This window comes from Vicia villosa, linkage group LG1 (assembly GCF_029867415.1).
Source record: "Vicia villosa cultivar HV-30 ecotype Madison, WI linkage group LG1, Vvil1.0, whole genome shotgun sequence".
Classification (NCBI taxonomy): Eukaryota; Viridiplantae; Streptophyta; class Magnoliopsida; order Fabales; family Fabaceae; genus Vicia; species Vicia villosa.
The window spans coordinates 71,994,631-72,016,560 of NC_081180.1; the positions used below are offsets into that span (position 1 = coordinate 71,994,631).

Below are 21,930 nucleotides of genomic sequence, written 5' to 3' on the forward strand. Positions count from 1 at the left end.
TCTGAAATCCACGTTCTTGTTCACCGTTTCATCTATCTCTACAAACATGCATCTTCGCCCACACATATGGTTGTTTGCACCGTTGTCAAGGTACCATTGATTATCTCCACCTTCTTTATTGTTTTTATGCGCCAACAATAGTGTCGCGTCTTCTTGGCTTATTTATTCAACATAATTGACCTTCTCTTCAACTCTACGATTGCTAGAAGCTCTACATTCGGAAGCATAATGCATAAACTTCTCATAGTTATAGCATTTGACACGTGACTTATCATACATTGGTTTTGGAGTTCCTCTCCCACGACCTCTTAATGAGATTTCTCTTCTTTAATTGTTGTCATCATTAGGCCTCAAACCTCGTTCCCCTCCAAATCCACAACCACGTCCACGTTCTCGATCACCACCTCGTCTTTGGTTGCTCCGACCTTGAACTTCTCTAGGTGAATGAACTCGCGTCGTGAGAACTTACTCCTCGATATCTTCCTTCTTATTTTTATTTTCTTCATAAGCTTGCAATGACCCAAGAAGTTTCTCCATTGTCATGGCCTCCACATCCTTTTTCTCTTCGATGACGGTGACAATACGCTCAAACTTTGGATCTACCGAACTAAGAAATTTCTCCATGATTCTTACATCATCATACTTCTCTTAGTTTTTTTAGATTATTAGTAACTGTCAAAAGTCTTGAGAAGTAATCGGAGATAAGTTACCTTCTTTCATACGCAAAACTTCAAACTATCCTCTTAGTGTTTGAAGACGTACCTTCTTCATTTGATCGACTCCCTTGTAAGAGGCTAAAAGCTTCTCTCATGCTTCTTTGGTCGTCTTTGCTCCCGAGACCTTCTCGAACGTGTCTTCATCTAATCCTTGATAGATTAGACAGAGTCTTTTTGTCTCTCTTCTTTGAGTCTCTCAAACTATCATTTTTAGTATGAAATGAAGTGCCTTCATTCTCCAGGTCGATAAGGCCTTTCGCGACTATCTTCCACACATCATGTGCGCTGAGAGTCACCATTCTTAGACTCCAATAGACGCAGTTGCTCTTTGTGAGCATCAGGGCTTGAAAAGGAACACCATTATTCACCATCTTTAAGAGGATCTTCAAACTCTAGTACCAATTTATTGGAAAGAAGTTTTGGGTAGGTGGAGAAAGTGTTTAAATATTTAGGAGATGATGGAAAACTTTTGGGAAAGAGAAGACTACTTGTATTATTGAGTGTTTATAATTTTTTGCTTGATACAAACTCAAACTTAAGTATATCACCTATATTTATACTAGTGGCATTCTTAAATCAACGACTAGGATTTCGCCAGCACAATAATCTAATGGATATAAATCACTTTCCAGAAATTTCTCTACTATTCTACAAAAATCCTAACTTATCATTATCTTCTATAGTGCTCTATGGATCTCTCTAGAATAGGCTTCTAGAAGTTGAACTTACTACATCACAAATTTGGACTTAAAATTCCTAAAGCCCAAAAACTAATAAACCCAAAATTAATTTAAATATTCATCAAGGATGGCTCTTATTATGTTGTTGATGAAGTCTTATGATGATGATAATGATGCATGTGGATGGCCAAACTGACCTTTGAGAATAGGCAGTTTATTTATAAAAAAGGAGCCATGGAGGTTGCAGTTTATTCATAACAAATAAATTTGTTTGATATTCACGGCTTAAAAGATCTGGCATTTCAATCAAGATGCTGATCAACAACAAGCCCCTAAAATTCTGAATCAGAAATGCAGATGTTGCCCCGACATAGCGGGCATACCCTGCGTATAATACATAGAAGAGATTAGATACATACAAATTCTTATATCTTGAAATAGTTCAGTTATACAAATCCAGATATTGATTTTGTCATACCTGTGAATCTCCTTCAACCACTTGTCTATACATGTCCTATGAAACTCATGATGGCAAGGAAGAATTCGCAAGCTGTCTCCGTCCTCATACTCCACAAGGCATATATAGCATCTGAGAAACTAAAGGGTTAGAAATGATAGCAGTATATTTACAAGCATACTCTGGTAAACTACACACCAAGGGATGGAAAACTGAAATACTTACTGTGTAGCATCTTCTTGATGTTTATGCAACTTCTCGTATAGCTTGACAGGTAAAGACTCCACGATATTGATAGGTGCGGGAACACATCCAAGAGAAGAGGCGGACGGATTGGAAGATAAAACCACGGATTGCTGGTGGATTTCATCGAGAACCTAATCAAAATATGTACAAAAGATTCGTATTGTATCAATGTATTATTAAAGTTTAATCAAAACATTTAAAAAAATTATGAAGTTACCTCAAATAAAGCTTCTGCAAGTACAACAATTCTAGATATGCTAGCTCTAGCACCAGGATCATCATTTGAATTTGTGTCACGATTTCTGAATCGGCACATACAACGACCACTCCTATGTTGACCAGACAAGATACATGATCTCCCATGTGCGGACTGATTTTCAAACCGGCTACCTAATCGCTGAAGAGAACGGGCCTGTGACCGTATTCTTCTTCCGCGTTCAAGGAAATTGGATCTATGCTCTAGTAAATCCTGATACCTACCTTCTCGCAATTGTGAGGTCTCAACTTCATAGTTTTGATTGCTAAACATGGAGTTAGACATACTAGATGTAGAAGAACTAATGGCACTGTGATCTGATGGTGAAACTCTTGAACCTGGCTCCATTGCTTGCCTTCGAGTATTCTGACTATCATCTCTCAGTTCTCTCTCTTGTTGTTGAGGGAATGGCGTAAGGTTAGATGATGTTGATCGACTAAGAACTCTGTCACGAAGCCTTCCAACACTTAAAGTTCGACTAAAACGAACTTTATGTTCAACTGGTTCTCGAACTCTCTTTTGTCGATCTATATGTCTAGTCTCAATACTTTCCGTGTCTCCTTGAATTCTCGAAGAAAATAAGTTCACATCCAACTCATCTCTTGCACCAATGCCACAACTGGGATTTCTCTGCATGTTGCAACAAGGCAAACCAGATCCTGATGCATCATCATCGTTGTCAAACATTGATAAACTTGGAGAAGAAACCGGACAAGGCCTTGATGACCTTGAACTAGTAAATCTCCTAAGTCGAGAGAGGAATCGACTTGTTGGATTCAACGAATGAGTTGAAGAATCGTGAACAGATCTGGCGCGACTTCCAGACGAAATATCGCGGATCCTTGTTTCACTCCACTCATCAAGATTGATGTTAGGCATACAAGTATTGTCACTCTCACCAGCTTTAACTTTTCTTAGAGATTTCGATTTCACCTCATCTGAGTCTGATAGATTGCCATCAGCATATGTAACATCATTGTCATCTACTTTATTATTATCACAAACCTACATCATGAGTTACAATTAAGACCACATAATCTTGTACCAACCAAACAAACAAACAAACAAAATTGTCATTACTATTAGTACAAAAAACAGTTATATTGAAATAGTACAAATGCTTAGTACTTGACAACTACCCTAATCAAACATAAAATGTCTTTACATATAACTAATCAAACAGTGAACAGAACCAGAAAGTAACATCAGAAAATTAAGGAACAACCTACCTGGTCTTCATTATCACTGTCTCGAGATCCAGAACTAGTTCCAAGACAATAAGAATGAAACCCTCTGAGAGCCTTAGAGCGACTCCTCTTCCTGAAATTCCTTGAAGAAGAAGTTGTAGAGGAAGTGGCTTTGCTACTATTGGATCCCATGATGATGACCCACAACAAGGAACACTCTTCAAACACACTAAGAAAGGAAACCCATTAATCAAAAATGGTTTTTTTTTTAGATTCTAGAAGATGGGTTAGATCTATAATGAAGCAAAACTAAGCTATTACTACCACTGCATTGGTAAGTAGTAGCAATGTGTTGCATTGTTTTGGGGATTGAAGTGTTATTGTTGAATTGGGTCAAAGAAAATGAAAGGATAATTTAGTTAGTGATGATGGAAGTAGCTGAGTGAATGAGACAACGCAACCTCAGTAGAAACTGTCAGAGAAAAATGTGCATAGAACAGTGTGACAGTTTTCTCTGAGATTCAAATTAGTTTTCGCATTTTTTTTCTTTAATGTAACGTGTGTCTCTGCAATTTTCATTAAATTTAAATTAAATTTGTGATGGGTCAGGTGGCACAATTCTCAGATGATTTGAATTTCCAGCCAGTTTTGGTCTCAATGCTAGGTCCATTATGGGTCTCTAGGAGGAAATTTGACCATTTAGTCCATCAATTATCTCTTTACCTCTATAATGTACTAGTAACAAACCCGTGCATACGCACGGGTTCTAGTCGGTCACGCGTATTATTTTTTCAGATAATAATTGTTGTTTATAAAAAATACATTAATAAGAACAAAATTAATATTTAAAGTAAATTATAAACGATTTTGAAAATAAAATTGCATGATATTTAGTAATTATTTAACAACTAAAATGTATGATTAGAAAAAGAAATAAATAAAAAGTCAAAGGATGAGAAAAAATTGTGACATTAATAAAGGTTTTTTTTTGAGAAAGCAAAAATGAATATCTAGTAAATATAATAATAAGGAAATAGTAAAATGTCAAAATGTTTGTTTTTTGACATCATTTAAAAAAAATACAGAAATTAGTAGTATTTTTTTTAATATAAAAATAATATCGTTTATAAAAATATTTGAGTTAATCATAGATTGTTTTTCCGTATTTTGACATCAGTTATAAAAATATTTGAATCAGTAGTACATTTGTCCCCGTATATAAAAATAATACCAAAATATTAGTAAACTTTGTCCCCGTATATAAAAATAATACCAAAATATTAGTAAAATATTTGACATTATATCATTCTCATATTAGTGAAATGTTTTCCCGTATACAAAAATATTCTCGTATTAGTGAAATGTTTCCCTATCAATTATTGTGTTTTAACAAATTTAAAACATAATACTAAATATTTCCCATGCAAAGTATATTCTTTCTCCCAAAGAGATGTGTTTTCAACTAAAGTATATTTTAGAAGATGATGAATAATAATGAGATGAATAGTTTTGCTGCTGCTATATAAAAATATATACTACTATCTCTTAAGATTTAAGATGTCAAACTATTCAAATTCAAATTAAAATACTCAACTATTCAGTCTTTGAAACTAATATTCATTTTTATTCAAGATAGCATCAATTTCATCAAATATAATAACATGCAAATCACTTTCATCCAATAAAAACAGAGAACATGATAAATGAATTATCTTATAGATTAGAACTTAAAGACCATGCAATGCATATATATCCATCACCTAAGGTCCTCTGATCCTGTTCATCATCAGCTTTCTATAGGTCCCTTACATTTTTTTCTTCAGTTTCACCCAAAAATTTGCTCAAAACTCCAGGGCCATTTATAATCTAATACAGGTAAGAAAAGGATCAACCACCGAAACTATAGTAATCAGGCATTGACCTTAGAAAGCAAAACATATATTTCCCATTCAATTTTAAAATTATTCAAACATGTCAATCAGTTAAGGAATCTAAAACAAAGAAAAAATTAAGATTTCCAAAAAGTATGTTAGTGCAGAAGGCATAAAAGCATGGTGAGAACTGATAATATGTCAGGAGAAAGTTACAAAATTTTGTGTGAAAAATAATAGTAGAAAAAGGATAAAGTACCAAATAAAAGAAAAAACAGTATAACCTTGAACTTGAGAAGGGCTCCCAACATTCAGTATTTACAAACTGATTTAAATTCACAAAATACAGTTACAATTACAACCACAAAGTGAAAAAGAATGATAAAAATTAGAGTAGATAAATTAATTTAGGTAGTTTATAGACTGGCAATGTCATTTTAATGGTCTCAGAAACCTGTTCTTCTTTAGCTTTAACCTGAGCTTGATAAGCCAAATTCTGTGTCTTGCAACCACCACAATGAGGAACATAGACACAAGGTGCATCTACAGTATCAAAATGAGGAGTTAAAGTTTCAAGCTTAGTTGCTTCAGCATAAATACCCTTTTTTCGAGTGATACGTCCGATGAAGCATTCACCGGGAAGTGTACCAGATGGATCTGCCGTTAGAGAGGGTATCAAAGAAATATTAGCATCCATAAACTTGTGCACAACCAATGTGTACAAGATCTCTTCCAAAGCTGTCTTCCTTTCATTAGCCTTCACCTCGGCAATTCTCCTAGAAAAGTTTAGAAGACAGAACAATGGTTAACACCAAACCAAACTTGATTTACATTTTAATGTTGACATATAGAAAAAACAGCATACATAAAACATAAAGTAGACTAAGATGTATGAACTCAATGTTTTAAACCATCTCCCTGCCATATGTGTGCCATTTATTTCTTTGAGCTCATGTAAATAGCAAACAACTCAGTTTTTCAAGAGATACTTCAATTGCCCTTTTCCTTTAGTATTCTACAATAAAAGTAACAAATACTTAGTTGAAATCAAACCATCAAAAAACTAAAAACAAAACATAGAACAACACAAATATAAAGTTTTTGAAAGTTGTAGTTAGTCCATCTCTTTTCCACCACACGAATCGATGTAGTAACAGTAATAGACATGTCAATATTGTTTCTTCCTTCCCATTCCTGCAACACCAACAAACTTAGGTCAAAACAAAACTACCACATGGACGTAATAAACACGCAAATCACCCCGCAAGTGAATAAACACCCAAATCACCCCGCAAGTGAATAAACACGCAAATCACACAAAAAACAACTGAAATAGAAAAATTATTAAAGTACCAACAATTTTATTCACAAGCAATGAAAACATGACTGGGTAAAATACCATAGTTATTTGTTTAAATAAGCTGTATGTTTGCAATTTCAAGGGTCTAAAACACTATAAAATTATGAACTGACCATTCAGATACACACTCCTCGCAGAACATGTGTTTACAGCACAAAAGGATAGGATCATGCATCTTCTCTTGGCATACAGCGCAAAGATCACCAGCAGCAGTTACCTGCATTTAGATACTCAACTTAGAATCACTAGTAAAAAAGGCTAGTGAGAAAAAGTATCTGACTATACAAATATCAGTATATACACTATACAAAGTTGTTCGTTAACCAATCACTTTGAAAATATAAGAAAACCAAAATCCAACAATTAGAAAGCAATGTAAATGCAAGATTTATCCGATGTAGGCAGCTTGGTTGGTGAGACGAGGGACATAGACAAAGTTCTAACCAAACTGGTGTCATGAGGTATTATATTTTGTTCTGTAGTGAATACAAACATATACAACATCTATTTTTACTATAAGAAGAAAACAAGCCCTTAAAAACTTTGAAGATCTAAGCACAGAAGGATGAAGAGCACAAACCTTGAAAATCTGAGCATATCATATACCTGAACATCCGATAAATGCCGAGCATTACGACTTCCACCATGATTCAGAGCATCTAATGCTTTTCCGAAACCCTAATTTTGTGCATCTTCATTTTTATAGGATTTTCAAACCCGGATTTCGTGCATAGTTATAGACTTTGATTAGGGCTTCGTTCTCAAAGTGTTGCAGAGAGTATCATTACAGTTTGTAAAGAAGAAGAGGAAGAAGGAAGAAGAAGAGGAGGAAGAAGAGGGAGAATAAGAATGAAACGTTCCGGAGAGAGAAAGAGAGAGAGAGAAAGAGAGAAAGGAAGAGAGAATGAGTGAAAGGACGAGAGAGAAGAAATTGAAATTTGAAATTGAGATAATGATATACAGCTCAGCAATAAAAGGGTATTATTTGTTAAAAATCAAAAGACATTTTTTGCCCCAAAAATATTAATTAAAACTAAGATAATCAAAGGGTATTTTGGTGAAATCCAGAACAGTAAATTTTCTTATATTATAGATTTGACTTGACCATTATTTTCATAAATAAACGAAAAAATAAAAGGCAATGAACACGATCGATTTCTGTTAACACAGTTCGATCAATGTTGTTTACTTCTGTGACTATAGAACAATTATAGTCCCTTTATTTTTGTCTTATGAATTAGAATGTCAGTATTACAAAGCATATATATAAGAGAAATACTTGCATGGATACGAACCTAAATCCATATTTTTAGGCACAACCAATAAAAAGTGAGAAAATTGACATTTGTTAAAAATTTAACTTCCTTTTTAATTGCTATCATGGGGTGGTTGGTTTAATGGAGGAGAGAGACAATTTTATTTTAATTTTTTAATTAATAAAAAAATATGACTGGTTGTGTGTAAATCCATGTGTTATGGTTGTGTCCATATAAGAATTTTCCTATATATAATACTAGGGTTCAGTTTACCAAAACTTTAATTCTCCGTTACCCACTACAAAGAGTTATCTTTATCCAATAATCTCCATGATATGAGCTATACTCAACAATATCCATTATAATCTCTACAATATAAGTCATACGTAATAATCTCTACCTTGGCGAATATCAAACTCTATGAAGACTTCCTGCATGACTCTTCATTATGGAAACTAGGGAGGTGCACCTCCTACTTAACACTGAGAAACATGTAGCAAGTTCAAGGAAATGGATGAACTTGTCACTAATGTCTGGCTTGATTAACATATCAGTTACATTCTCTGAAGTATGAAACTTTTCTAGTAATATTTGTTCAGATGCAAGTAACTCTCTGATCCGGTGAAACCTCGCATCAATATCCTTGGTCATGGCATAATACACCCAATTGTTTTCAAAATAAATGGCACTCGGGCTATCACAATGTAACCAAACTGCACCTTGCACAACACCCAATTCTCTTACCAATAATGTAAGCCATAAGACCTTTTTGGCACCTACACATGTTGTCATGTACTTTGCTTAGTTTTCGATATGGCCATTATAAATTGAACCGATGATTTTCAATAAATAGGTCCTTCTATTAAAGTAAAGACATACCACGTCGTAGATCTTATATCATCAATATCACCTACATAGTCAGAATCAATATATCTTACAACGGAAGGATCAATATATTCATTTCTAAACATGATACCATAACTCAAAGTACCCTTCAAGTACTTGAAAATCCATTTGACTTCTTCTTAATGACGCTTTTTTGTGGAACCCTGTTTTGCAGGTAACAAGCCTTTTACAAAGACATCTTATTTTGGTGATGAAAATTGTAAAGGACAGTTGTAAAAGACAACCATGAGGTCAACCATAAGGACAACTGATGATAATTCAAGCATATTACTTAAGCGGTTAAAGATGCAAAACCAAGTAATATGGTTTGATGAATTTGACTATTCAAAAAGGAAAACAAAAATGGAAAATATCTAAAGCCTCAAGTGATCTCAAGCAGTGTAATATTTGCCCGTGGGTGAGGTTGGGTGATGAGAGGACGAGATTCTGGTTTTGAATTTGTAGCGGAGGAAACTTCCTTTTGTTTATGAATGGAAGATGATTTCCAACCTATTTTTAGTTATTCAGGAATCATCTCTATTTATCTCTCTCTAGATTGTGATAGGCGGTGGTGGAGGCATGTTAAGGATGATGTGTTTTTCACACGATAATATCTTTAGACGGTGTCTTTTTGTGTTATGTGTAGGGGGTTGTTTGAGTTGGTTTCCCATCTCTCTGTGAGCTATAGGGAAGCGTCTGTTGTAACAGTTTTTAGATGGTTTGGCTGGATTTTGGTTCTTCCTAGGGACCTTAGGTCTCTTTTTCAGTGGTTTATCTTGCTAAGAAGATGTTTAGGGTTAGGGGATGGCTTACCACGAGCTAACATTTGGTATTTTTGGCTAGTTTGAAAATCTATGCATGATACTACTTATTCATGATCGTCAACTAATGTGAAAAATGTGGAAGAAAATATCATTTTTTTCTGTTTTAAAAATGATATCTCGATAGGTATGTAGTCAACTCTTGAGTTTTTTATGCTTGATTTGAAAATCCTATCATCTCTCTAAACCAATAGCAATTTGAGAGTCTAGGACATTGTTCTTATGTCAGAGTGTTCTTGTTGTTTTTCTTGGATGTTTATATTTTCTGTTGATGAGCTAAGATCTAGCCCATGTTTCTCCTAATCAAGGGCGGTGTGTATTGTTTTGGATTTTTTTTTTTATGATATTTTGTCTAGTTTTATTTGTTTATGTATCCCAAACTTTCTTTTTTCTTTATGATTGTTCTATTATTATTTGTTGTTATTTTTAACAATATTTTTTGTATACGTCGTATATATTGTCGTCCTTTGTACTCTAGAGCACCTTGTTAATTGTTCTTCCTTTTATTATACTTCCTCTAGTCCTATTTATAAAAAAGAGTTTGTTTTTTTGATTCATTGAAAGATACCTAACAATCCATGAATTTGTGTAGGAACTTGTTCTCTCCACTTTTTTCTTTATGTTTGGCAATACATCTTCATTACTTAAGTTGGGAAATTTCACCCTATTTGTTGCCCATTTCTCCATTATGTAGCCCCTAATTTCTTCTAGCATTGTCACAATTGGCTTACCTCTAGATTCCACAATGACACTGTTGAAGGCTTCAGACATATTGTTCAACACAGTATCAGACTTTGAAGTAGTCCTAAAATAAGACTTACTCCAAAATCTAGGTGGAGTCTGCATCATATGCTTGTATGCCTCTTCATTTATCTGCCTCATACCTCTCATCTCCTTTTCCCATGCTTGTGGGTAAGTTGCCCTAGCTGCTCTCCAGATTATCTCCTTCAACATTTTTCCTGGGAACTTTTTTCTAAAGTTGTTGTATAAGTGCCTAACACAGAACCTTTGTTCCACATTTGGAAGCAACTCATCCATGGCAGGAAGTAGACCCTGTAACATAAAGAACAACATAGATATAATCTCATAAATGTGAATACAAATTAAAAAAATAGATCAATTATAGAATGGTACCTTTTGCTGGTCAGAAATGAATGTGTAGGTTCTACATTCTTCTCTGCCACCTAGGTCATCAATGAGTAGTTGCAAGAACCATGACCAACTGTCCTTTGTTTCCCCTTCTACAACAGCAAATGCAATAGGTAACATCTGATCATTTGGATCAGTCCCAATAGCTGCTAAGATCTGACCTCCACATAATCCTTTTAGAAAGCAGCCATCAAGACCAATAATAGGCCTACACAGTTTGAAACTTACAAGCAGCATAGCATACATATAACCTCTTGAAAAAAGGCCTTGTATCTTCAGCACCCTCTTGAACTGGTGTGACACTTAGCTTGACAGTAGAACCAGGATTTGTCCTTAGTATCTCATGACTGTAATCATATAACCTTGTGTAATCTCCTATAAATGAACCATCAACCATATCCCTAGCTAAACTTCTGGCCCTAATTGCCTTTGTCTTACAAACCCCCACATTCCATTTCTTTATAGCCTTTTCCTTAATGTCTTTAACTTTCAACTTAGGATTAGATTTCAATGAATTTTGTAACCTTGTGCTAAGCCATTTAGTAGACATCAGTGGAACATTGAATTCTCTAGAACAAGTGTGTGTATCAACAAGTTTTCTAATTTGCCAAGTCTCCTCATTAGGCAACTTCCCACAATAAGCCTCCCATTTGCAGCCTTCTTTACATTCAACCTTCACTCTCAGCTTGTCATTTTTTACAAACTTAAGAGCTCTACCAGTTTGAACAGCTATATCCAAGGCACCCTTATCATCTATGAGAAGGTTCATCCCAAATGTTGGGTCATTGTAATATATGCTACAAACTTCACTATAACCAAACTCTTTCAAAAGACCCAACAATTCAAAGTAAGACCACCTATCAGCATCTACTACCAGTTTGTCACACATGCCCCCCTCATAAACCGTTTTTTCCGAGTCCAGAAAGCTACCACTATGGTGCACAATAAAGGTCAAAAATTCATCCATTTCAACCTAATAGATGAAAATACGTAGTTTTAGCTTGATTTCTAACAAAACGTAAACCAGAAAATCCAGTAAAACAGGAAAAATGAAGAAGGGGAAAAAACCCTAATTTTCATACGATACAGAAACCCTAACCTATAAAGAAGAAGAAGAGATTGAAGAAATAAGAAATCTGACCTTCGTATATTACTTCGCAATGTGATGATAAGTCGTCTTCTTCGTCTTCGCACACTCCTCTTCGTCTTCGCACAAGTCTTCGTCTTCGACACTTCTCTCCAGAAAACTTCTAACCTTGCTGAACGAAAAATGGAACATGGATAATGAGGGTACCCTATTTGCAAATGAAAATGACAGGTCATCAATATTATTACCCTACCCATGACACCTAGGAGCCACGTTGGAATATATTTAACGTTTCAAACGGTTAAGACCAACGTGCATACTTTTTGGTAACGTATGGGACCACTTTGAAACTTTAAAAAGGTAAAGGACCAAATTGGACCCTAGTGTATAGGTAGAGGACCAAATTGGATATTAAGCCTTAGTTTAATGTATGTGGTCTATATATTATTAATTATTCAAGTTAATCTAAAAAATAAATTTCTCTTATAAATAGAACTATAGAGGGAGTATATATTATAATCTATAATATAAGAAAATTTACTGTTCTGGATTATCCAAAAATACCCTTTTGCTTATCTTAGTCTAAATTTATATATTTGAGGGTAAAAAAAGTCTTTTTGTTATTTATTAAAATAATTGGGTTGAAACCAACAAAAAGAATGTTGGTTTATCACTGGCCCGTGAGAAATCAATTTAGAAGAAAAAATCTGTTACTTTATCACTGGCCCACAACCCCATAAATTAAAACCCTAAAAATTTAATTTTTCTCTGCCATACCACTTTATACCTCTTCACGCCTCCAATTGTCTCACTGACTGCTACCCCTTCACGCTACCCTGCTCTTCTTCCTTCACACACACGTTTCCTACTATCTCTCACAAAAGGTTTTATACTTCTCCATTTCTCTTTTCAAACAACAACAAATTGATTCTTCCCACAATCTTCTGCCCTCAAGTTTGCAAGTTCGTAATGACAAGACCTTTCGAGAAGCTGAAGGACTAAGGATTCATCTTCTTTCTTTTTCTATTTCAAAATCAAAATATTAATCGAAACAAAAACAGAAAGGGGAACAGATACTCATCAGAATTAGGGGACGAATTCGTGAGGTATTTCCATTCTTTGCGTGTGTTTAGAGTTTCTCTTTTAAGTATATTTTGGTTTTATTGTTGAAATCTGTATTTTCTTTATTTTGGTTGTGAATGTCCAGATTTGTATTATATTCTACATTTTTCCAGTTTTTATTTTTCCAAATCTGTCTTGATCTGGTTTTCTTTTCTCTTAGGAAAAATGCTTGGAAATTGGAGAGGCAGTGGCCATTAGTGTAATTTATGGTCATACCACGGTTGTTGGAGGACGTCGGAGGACATCGATCGAATGATTTGGTTAAAGCTAAAGATCAAAGTTTCGTTGGAATTGTTTTGGTTGCATCTAAAGCTATGTTTTGTTGCTCCGGAACTAAAATACATGTTAAATGCTTAAGGCTTCCTTTGTGTCTTCAGAGTTCATAGTACAAATATTCCTTGGGTTTGGATGATGTGCATATTTTTATGTAACCTGGTATGTTTAAGATCTGATTGTTTTAGCTATAACTTATGCATTTGGTATGTTATTTCAAGATTTGTTTTTTAATATTCTGCTTTGTATTTTAAACTTGCGGGAATGATTTTTAATAAGAAAGTATTGATTTTTAGCACTTCATCTTTGAACTTTTATTATGCTTTGTATTTTAAACTTTATGGTATTGAGTTTTAACACATAAATATTGATTTTTAACACAAAATATTGGTTTTTAACACTTGACACGATACAGGAGGCATGTGGTTTTTAACTATTTTCTATCACACAATCTACCTAGGTTGCTTTTAGAAATCTTAAATAATTATTTGAGGCCACTTGGAGATAAGCTTTCATGAAAGTATACAAGGCCATGGATAGAGAACTCAAGTATCATTCAAATCTAGATTGCTTATGTAATGGGAGCATATCTGTGACTATTGTGAAACAGGTAGTAATTTGACAGAGAAGTATCTACACTCATGTTTTCTATTCCTTTAAAACTGAACAATGATTGCCATTGTTGCTAATTTGTGCAATTGTCAAATGTGTTTAGGAAATGTTTATAGTTTAACAATGTTCGTTTGGTATATGATGAAGTGATGTTTGTTATTTTGTATGAAAGGAGATAGTGTTATTGGATATCAATATGTTCATTCTATCTTGCAGTAATAGTTAGAGAAAACAGTTGACTTGTAGTTAACAATTTGTTTTAGTTCTAATGATTTATTACAACTTAATGGCTCAAGTTACTTTTCAATTCATGAATTATATGTGCATATGCATGTCATAAACGATTCCAATTGATTGTTATTTTTGTAATTTTTCTATCGCAGCTTAACAATGAGCATCCTCTACCTATGTATAAAGTATTTGAGAACTTATTAAGTGTCTATTTGTTACAGATAGTAGTAGTGGCTATCTATTGTGAGACCGATTGTCTAGATTCTCTCAGTAGGCTTCTTTACCAATTCAGTTCGACTGCAGTTGCAGTATCAGTATTAGCTCGGGTCGGCTCAGTAGCGGCGTTTTGGTTTTGCGGAATGACAGTCACATTTTATGTTACTCAATTTTAATAGTTAGCTTTGGTGTTGGTGTTAGATCCTGATTGAGTTGTAATTGGTGCCAATTTTAATAGTTATTCAACTTTGTTGTTGGTTTTGGATCTTTATTGGGTTGTAATTGCTACTATCAAAATTTTGTTGTTGTTATTTCCAGTTCCGATGGTGGTTGGATGTATCAATTTTTTAGTTGAGGTGTTTTAGCTTTTGTTCTGGTTTAGATTCTTATGGTGGATTGTATATTGTTATTGGATGTATATACTGTATTGAAAATGTCTTATGCCTTGCTTCCTTTTAATTCAAGAGTTCTTTGGCCTTTAGATCCCAACAGAAGGAAGTTTATTTGCACGTGATGATAATTAGAAGGAAGTTTACTTGAGTGATGTTAGAAGGAAGTTTATTTACACGTGATGATAATTAGAAGATACAATTAAAAAAAGAAATTTAAAAATTGAATTTAATATTAAAAGAGTCATTCATATAAGTCAATATATTTTTTTAGGGAATCGCTCATTGTTAAATAGATGGGGGACAGTATAAATAATTTGTTAAAACTTATATTCACCAACTAGCCTACTAGATTATTAAACATTTTGTGTCATATTTAAGTGTTCACAAAAATGGTTGCAGTGAAATTCTCAGCAAGCGATATTTGACAATAATTGTTACAAAGCATTTGGCACAATAGATAGTCGCGAATGAAAATAGCCATGTATAAAGTGTTTGATAACTTATTAAGTTCCTATTTGTTTGAAATTTTAGCAATATACATACAAAATAAAAATCGGTTATGGTATTTTAAATTCAATATTATATTTATAACAAATGTGTTGTGATCCAAATACGAAAAAGAAAAAGAATATTATTTATTGAAATTTATGTAATTAATATAATTATTTATGTTTTTTAATGATGTAAATACGAGAACAAATATTAGTGATCAAAATACAATTGAAGTAATGGTTGAACAAACATGTGACGGTGATATAGCGAGCAAAGAAATATTCTTGATCTAAATACAAGAAAAATATGTGTTACTTACTAAAATTTATATATTAAAAATAATTAATGAATAAATCCAAGAAAAAATTATATTTATTAAAATAATTAACGATTAACAGTTTTATCACTTATAAAAATACAAGAAAATTATATGTAGGATATTGATGTTCATACGGGAAAAATGAAACTACTGATCCAATTATGAATTATGTAGTGAGTCAATAAAATTTAATAAATTTTGTTTGTTCATATCGTGGAAATTATATGAAACGGAAAAAATGAAACTATTGATCCAAATATGTAGAGGGTCAAAAATTTTAATAAATTTTATATTCTAATATCGTATAAATTATATGAAAATTATGAATTATATAGTGAGTCAATAAAATTTTAATAAATTTTGTTGCCTCATAATGTAGAAATTATATGTAACTGGAAAAATGAAACTACTAAATCAAATTTTTATCTGTATTATTTTTATAAACGGGATTTAAATATTGTTATAAATGATGTCAAAATACGGGAAAATAATTTATGATTAACCCAAATATTTTTGGGGACAACTTCTCTACCCATCACAAAAAGTTGGGTAGGGTACCTTCCACCAATCATGCATCATTTAATTTTATCTTATTTAATCAATTATTAAATAGTATTTTTTTTTTTGTTTCCAATACATTTTACATTGAAGGTAACTTTACCCAACTTTTTAGGTTGGGTAGATAAGAATTCACCAATATTTTTATAAACGATATTATTTTTATATGAGAAAAAACATGCTACTTATTTATGTATTTGTATAAATGATGGCAAAAAAGAAATATTTTTGTTTTATCATTTCTTTATTAGACTTTGTTTGGTAAGACACTATTTTAAGCTTGTTATAAGTTCATATGACAATTTAGATCTTTTTAATAATGATATTTTCATCTCGAGCTTATAAGTTATTTTGCTAGCTTATAGCTTATTTTCCAGCTGTTATTTCAAATAGCATTTTAGCTTATAGCTTATCATTTTTTCTTCCTTTTTTATCCTTATTATTTTAGTAAAAATTCACTTTTATTCTTTATAATTTATTTTAATTTAAAATAAAATAATTATTTATTAAATATTTTTTATGTCATTTTATATTTAAAAGTTACTTGAACAGTTAATTTTACCAAACACTTCAATTAACTTATTAGCTATTAGTCTCAACCATCAGCCATAAGCTATAAACTATCAGTCATCAGCTATAAGCTATCAGCTATCTTAACAATCAACCGCTATTTTTACCAAACAAACCCATATTATATATATATATATATATATATATATATATATATATATATATATATATATATATATATATATATATATATATATATATATTTGTTGGAAATTCAACTTTAGTTTTTCAATTTTTTTTCTTAATGTCACAATTTTTTTCCATACGCTTTAACTCTCTTTTAATTTCTTTTTCTAATCATTCATTCTAGTCGTTAAATAATTACTAAATATCTTGCGACTTTATTTTCAAAAACATCTTATAATTTACTTTGAATAAAAATATTTTTATACTTCAAATAATAATTATGTTCTCATTTATGTATTTTTATAAACAACAATTACTATTTGTAAAAAACAATACGCGTGTCCGATCAGAACCCGTGCGAATGCACGGGTTTGTTACTAGTTATTATTAAAAAAACATGAATAATAATGATTTGCAAGGCTAGGGTTATAGTGAAGTATTTCATCTACTTTCAATTATAATGATTTACACTTTTGAAATAGTAAGAAACTACATTAGAAAAGTAGACACATCAATTAGTGATAGTATTGAACTTACAATTCCATAAGAGTATATAGTAATTGTTACATTAAACAATGATTTTGAGTGCGCCTAGCACACAAACTCAATCCAAATATCCAATGGCGCGATCTCTCTTATTTTGCTTACTTAAGTTTTACATTCTATAATATAAGTCTTATTATACCATAGGAGTAATAAATATTTAATAGTTAGATGAATATATATCCTAGTGTATTCCTGGGTATGCTTGTGCATTAAAAACATGGTTTTGACAAGTAGGGTTGCAAGGGTAAGTGCAGTCTATCTCACGTGAAGGACTTCTTTCATAAAACCAGTCTCCTACTGCCATTGCAACTGTCTGCAAAGTATCAATCAACCAAACAAACAAATTATCTTTTCAATGTCACACTGAAATACTCGTAAAGGATGCGCAGTCACGGAAAGTTAAGTGATCTTAGCCGTTAGATGAAGATTAGACAACTTATATTCGACTTCACCAATTCGGCTTCATAATAAAACTTGAAATACAAGTCGTCTAATCTACATGTAACGGTTGAGCCACACATGTAGTATGGGCAAACATGTTGTCACAATGTCAAGTGATTTCAGCCGTTAGATGAAGATTAGACAACTTGTATTCTGACTTCATCTAATTGGCTTCATGATAAAACTTGTCATACAAGTCGTCTGACTATCATCTAAGAGTCGAGATCTACACATTTAGTATGGGAAAAAATGTTGTCACGAAGTCACTTGATCTCGGCCGATAAATGAAGATTAAACAACTTGTATTATGACCACCAAATTGGTTTCATAATAAAACTTGTCATACAATGATCATCATCTAACAGTCGAGATCCACACATTTAATATGAGAAAACATGTTGTCACAAAGTCAAGTTATCTTAACCATTAGATGAAGGATATGCAACTTGTATTCTCACTTCACCTAATCAGATTCCATAATACAACTCGAAATACAAGTTGCATGATCTTCATCTAATGGTCAAAATCTACGACTATGATTGCAGAGAGTCTGAATCCCTCACATGGAGAAGGAAGGAAATGAAAGAATATGTCTCATACTTTATTGTCAACCATTGGAGAGTCATTTGTAAACCATGTTTCCTGTGGTTCTGTTTGGCAATGGACATAGCAAGAGTCTATGAACACTCCATTAGATGGAGAGATGGTTATAGGACTCAACGCCTTTAAGAATTGTGACCTATAGTCTGAAAATAAATTCATGCATAAAAGTAAAGTTAGGAAACAATAGGAAAATATTGCAATAACAAATGATACACCTTATGTAATTAGATCAGAAAATGTTAACCTTGCATTATATTTAGTTGTTCTGGTGAGCAGTTGTTTAGATTAGTCTTGCAGCTACCCCATTGACCATTCGGATCAGCAGCACCGGGCGCCAAAATGTTCTTAATCTGAATCATAAGAAACATCACAGTGATGTACTGACACAGACACCAGACACGATACTAATACTGATAGTAGTTCTGCCTCAAACGATCATTATTTTACCAACCAAATAAATCATATCTAATGTTTATTTTGAAATTAACACACAATTTATGTTTCTTACTGAAAAATCTAACCTGCCATGAGTCATATGCTGCATTTACAATAAAGATTGGAGTGCTGATATTTGGTGCCACATATTCTGGGAAAAAACACTGCATATCAATTCGTAAAAATTAGAAACGCGCCGTTGAAGTTGCAAAGCCACAAGATAAAATTACAAGCCAAAACTTACTAGTCCTGGAGTGAGTCTTGAAGTGCAAGATTGAGGCAAAGTCTTTTCCGAACCCTAAAATAATAAATGCAAAAACAAATAAGTCTTCCGTTCATTTGGAATCCCAGTAAATTTGACAAAATCACGATGACACAGTAATTATGTTTGAAGTTCCAAAATATAATCAGCGAGAAAGGACTAGTACATGTGTTTCAACAACTTGACCGAAGTAATCTTCAATGTAATAATCTCCCGAGATATCTTTTCTGTTATACAACAACAACATCATAAATCATACAATAATCTACTGAATTTTAATTTTAGATACATGAAGAAAAACTAAAGGATCATACACATTAACAAAATAGCCAGCATCTGAGACACATTTCACTTTAGTTCCATCAGGTAACATTGATCTAAATCGATCACAGTGTAATATAGCAGTTAATCCTCCAGCAGAACATCCAGAAAGAATAGCCTACAGTTAAAAAATCTAATTAGTGAATGAAAAAAAATCGAAAAGGAAGTAAAAAGTGGTAAATAAATAATATCTTGTACTTTATCAGCATGAGCCATTCCTTTTGCTATTAAATCTTCCATTACAGCAGAAAAAATCCTTGATCCTCTGAAGTACAAATTTGTCTCCTGATTTATATAACATAGTATAAGAATCGCATCACAACAGATAAATATTCGAAGAAAAAAATTAATATTTTGTTCATGTATTTTGTAAAACTTACTGGATCAACTTCTTCAACATCACCAGTAAATGATGATCCATCACAGTACCTTACTTTAACTCTATTCCAGTTGTAGAAATCTGCAATTTTATTAAGATTTGTTACAAAAGCTACATAAAATGTTCTGCTAAAATAAAATTAAAAAAAATAAAAATTGATTAGTAGTATAGTATAATTGACATTAAACTATACCAGGATTATATTGTTGGTTGTTACTTAAATATCCAGAAAAATAAGTCTGCTCTTCCATTTCATGCGACGAACCTAACCGACTGTCCTTTCGGTATAGACAATATGTGACATTGTGGCACCATCCACCTCCCTAAATTAAGTCGTGTGAAAATCATACAACAATATATTAACCAGAGTTAATCTGTCAAATAGCTATTGTCGCTTCGATTCGTATGTATATAACTAAGAAACAAATATTTAATCATTATAGTTTTCAAAAAGAGACCTCAATGTGAACAATCCAGTTGTTAACTCCTTCTTCATGTCCTTCATGAAAATGGTAAGCCGGGGGACTTCCATCCAAACACACTGCACAAGATATTAAACACTTCAACTTCTCTACTATCACATAAACATATTACAAAAAATACAAACAAAAATCCTCACCTGCTCCTTTTGATACCGCACTCTCGAGCCGAGTCAGTGGAACAAATTGTCCATGTGTCTTTAGTAACAATAGCAGTGCACATAGTAGAATGTCTAACCATTGCATGATTCTTGAACTCTCCATTCACTCAAAAGAAAATGGAAGATGAAGTGGTGGAAGTGGAAGAGTATGAGTAAAAGTGTGTTCAAGGTGGTGTGTCTTATATAATGGTGTAAAAAAATAATTAATATGACTTGATGATATAAGCAATGGTTAAGAAGAAAAATATAACATAACATTTTGAGTAAGTTGAGGATAAAAATTGGATAGGACCGTATTGAATTTGTCGATTGAGTAAAGTTTTTTTTTGGAGTTATATGCTATTTTTTATTCTATTAAGAAAGTGACACAAAAACGGCATTTTTCTGTTTTTCCACTTTTTTGCTAAGCTAAGAAGCCAAGATAAAATTCTAACACTCATTTGCTAGAAGAAATTATAGATGTAGTAATTTTCTTGTTTTTATCATGATGTTTGTAATTTGTTTAACCGTCGTTGCTCTTCTTCAATCATAATTAAGACTATGGTTAAAGGGTGACGGTTGATTTTGATTTGTTACTAGTTAACTAAAGATTATTTTATACTAATTTATTGGAGGCATAAAGAACTTGGTTCTTAAAATTCTGAATATTGATGTAAATAGTTTCGGAATATTGTAAATCTATAAGTACGGTGTTGAAGTCGTATGGGTTAACTCAAAATGATATCTATCTGTTCATTTCTATTTTGAGCTATGACCAGTGGAGTGGTTTTGAAAAATGATATGGAAGAGCCATAAACTTTTTAGTTTTATTTTCATCCTTTAAGTTATAAATGTTAGATTTTTTTTTTTAGCAAAAATGTTAGATATTTTAAACCCTCAATTTTGTACATTCCATTTCTAATGTTTGTAATTTTAAATTTGTCATGTAACTTTAATTTGTACGAGTCACACTTGCTTAATAACTTTAATTTATTTTTTTTTAAATCAACTGTTGGATTGAAACATACTATCAAATAGATCATACCTATAAAGTTTGAGATTAATCAATAATGATGTAATTCAATGACATAGTAAATCATTATAGATTAATCTCAAACTTTATAGGTATGATCTATATGATATTATGTTTCAATCCAACGATTGATTTTAAAAAAATTATTCGAAATTAAGTTATTGAGCGAGTGTAGCTCGTGGTATAACTGAAACTTTTTACGTGTAATTTGATTTTATATATATATATATATATATATATATATATATATATATATATATAATAAGTAACAATACTTAATGGTGTAAGGTTGTTTAGGATTATAGGATTGTTGTGGTATTAAAGTAAGTTCATGCATGAATGATGAGAAGTTCAGTATATTGGTGTTTTATGAGTGAATTGATTGTCCTTCTAAATTTTAGGGCTGGGC

At 32.4% G+C, this 21,930-nt stretch overlaps 2 protein-coding genes across 3 annotated transcripts; both read right to left on the reverse strand.

Annotated features, from left to right (window-relative positions):
* Positions 1-1,274: 1,274 nt before the first annotated feature.
* On the reverse strand, positions 1,275-4,066 carry LOC131609259 (uncharacterized). The gene is made up of 5 exons (XM_058880941.1): positions 3,585-4,066; positions 2,317-3,360; positions 2,079-2,230; positions 1,875-1,985; positions 1,275-1,780 (listed from the first exon to the last, which is right to left on the reverse strand). The coding sequence occupies exons 1-5, from the start codon at positions 3,732-3,734 to the stop codon at positions 1,729-1,731; spliced, it is 1,509 nt and encodes a 502-aa protein (XP_058736924.1). The 5' UTR covers positions 3,735-4,066; the 3' UTR covers positions 1,275-1,728.
* Positions 4,067-17,376: 13,310 nt separating this feature from the next.
* LOC131609267 (pectin acetylesterase 8-like) lies at positions 17,377-20,680 on the reverse strand. 2 transcript variants are annotated; one of them, XM_058880951.1, is made up of 12 exons: positions 20,489-20,675; positions 20,328-20,410; positions 20,063-20,192; positions 19,871-19,950; positions 19,689-19,775; positions 19,484-19,608; positions 19,336-19,396; positions 19,152-19,205; positions 18,994-19,071; positions 18,717-18,822; positions 18,470-18,615; positions 17,377-17,741 (listed from the first exon to the last, which is right to left on the reverse strand). In XM_058880951.1, exons 1-12 carry the CDS (start codon positions 20,610-20,612, stop codon positions 17,610-17,612), a joined length of 1,206 nt encoding a protein of 401 aa, XP_058736934.1. In that variant the 5' UTR covers positions 20,613-20,675; the 3' UTR covers positions 17,377-17,609. The 2 variants fall into 2 exon arrangements, with proteins under 2 accessions (XP_058736934.1, XP_058736943.1); XM_058880960.1 differs by lacking the exons at positions 17,377-17,741; positions 18,470-18,615; positions 18,717-18,822 and having other exon boundaries at positions 19,004-19,071; positions 19,148-19,205; positions 20,489-20,680.
* Between the last annotated feature and the right edge of the window lie 1,250 nt (positions 20,681-21,930).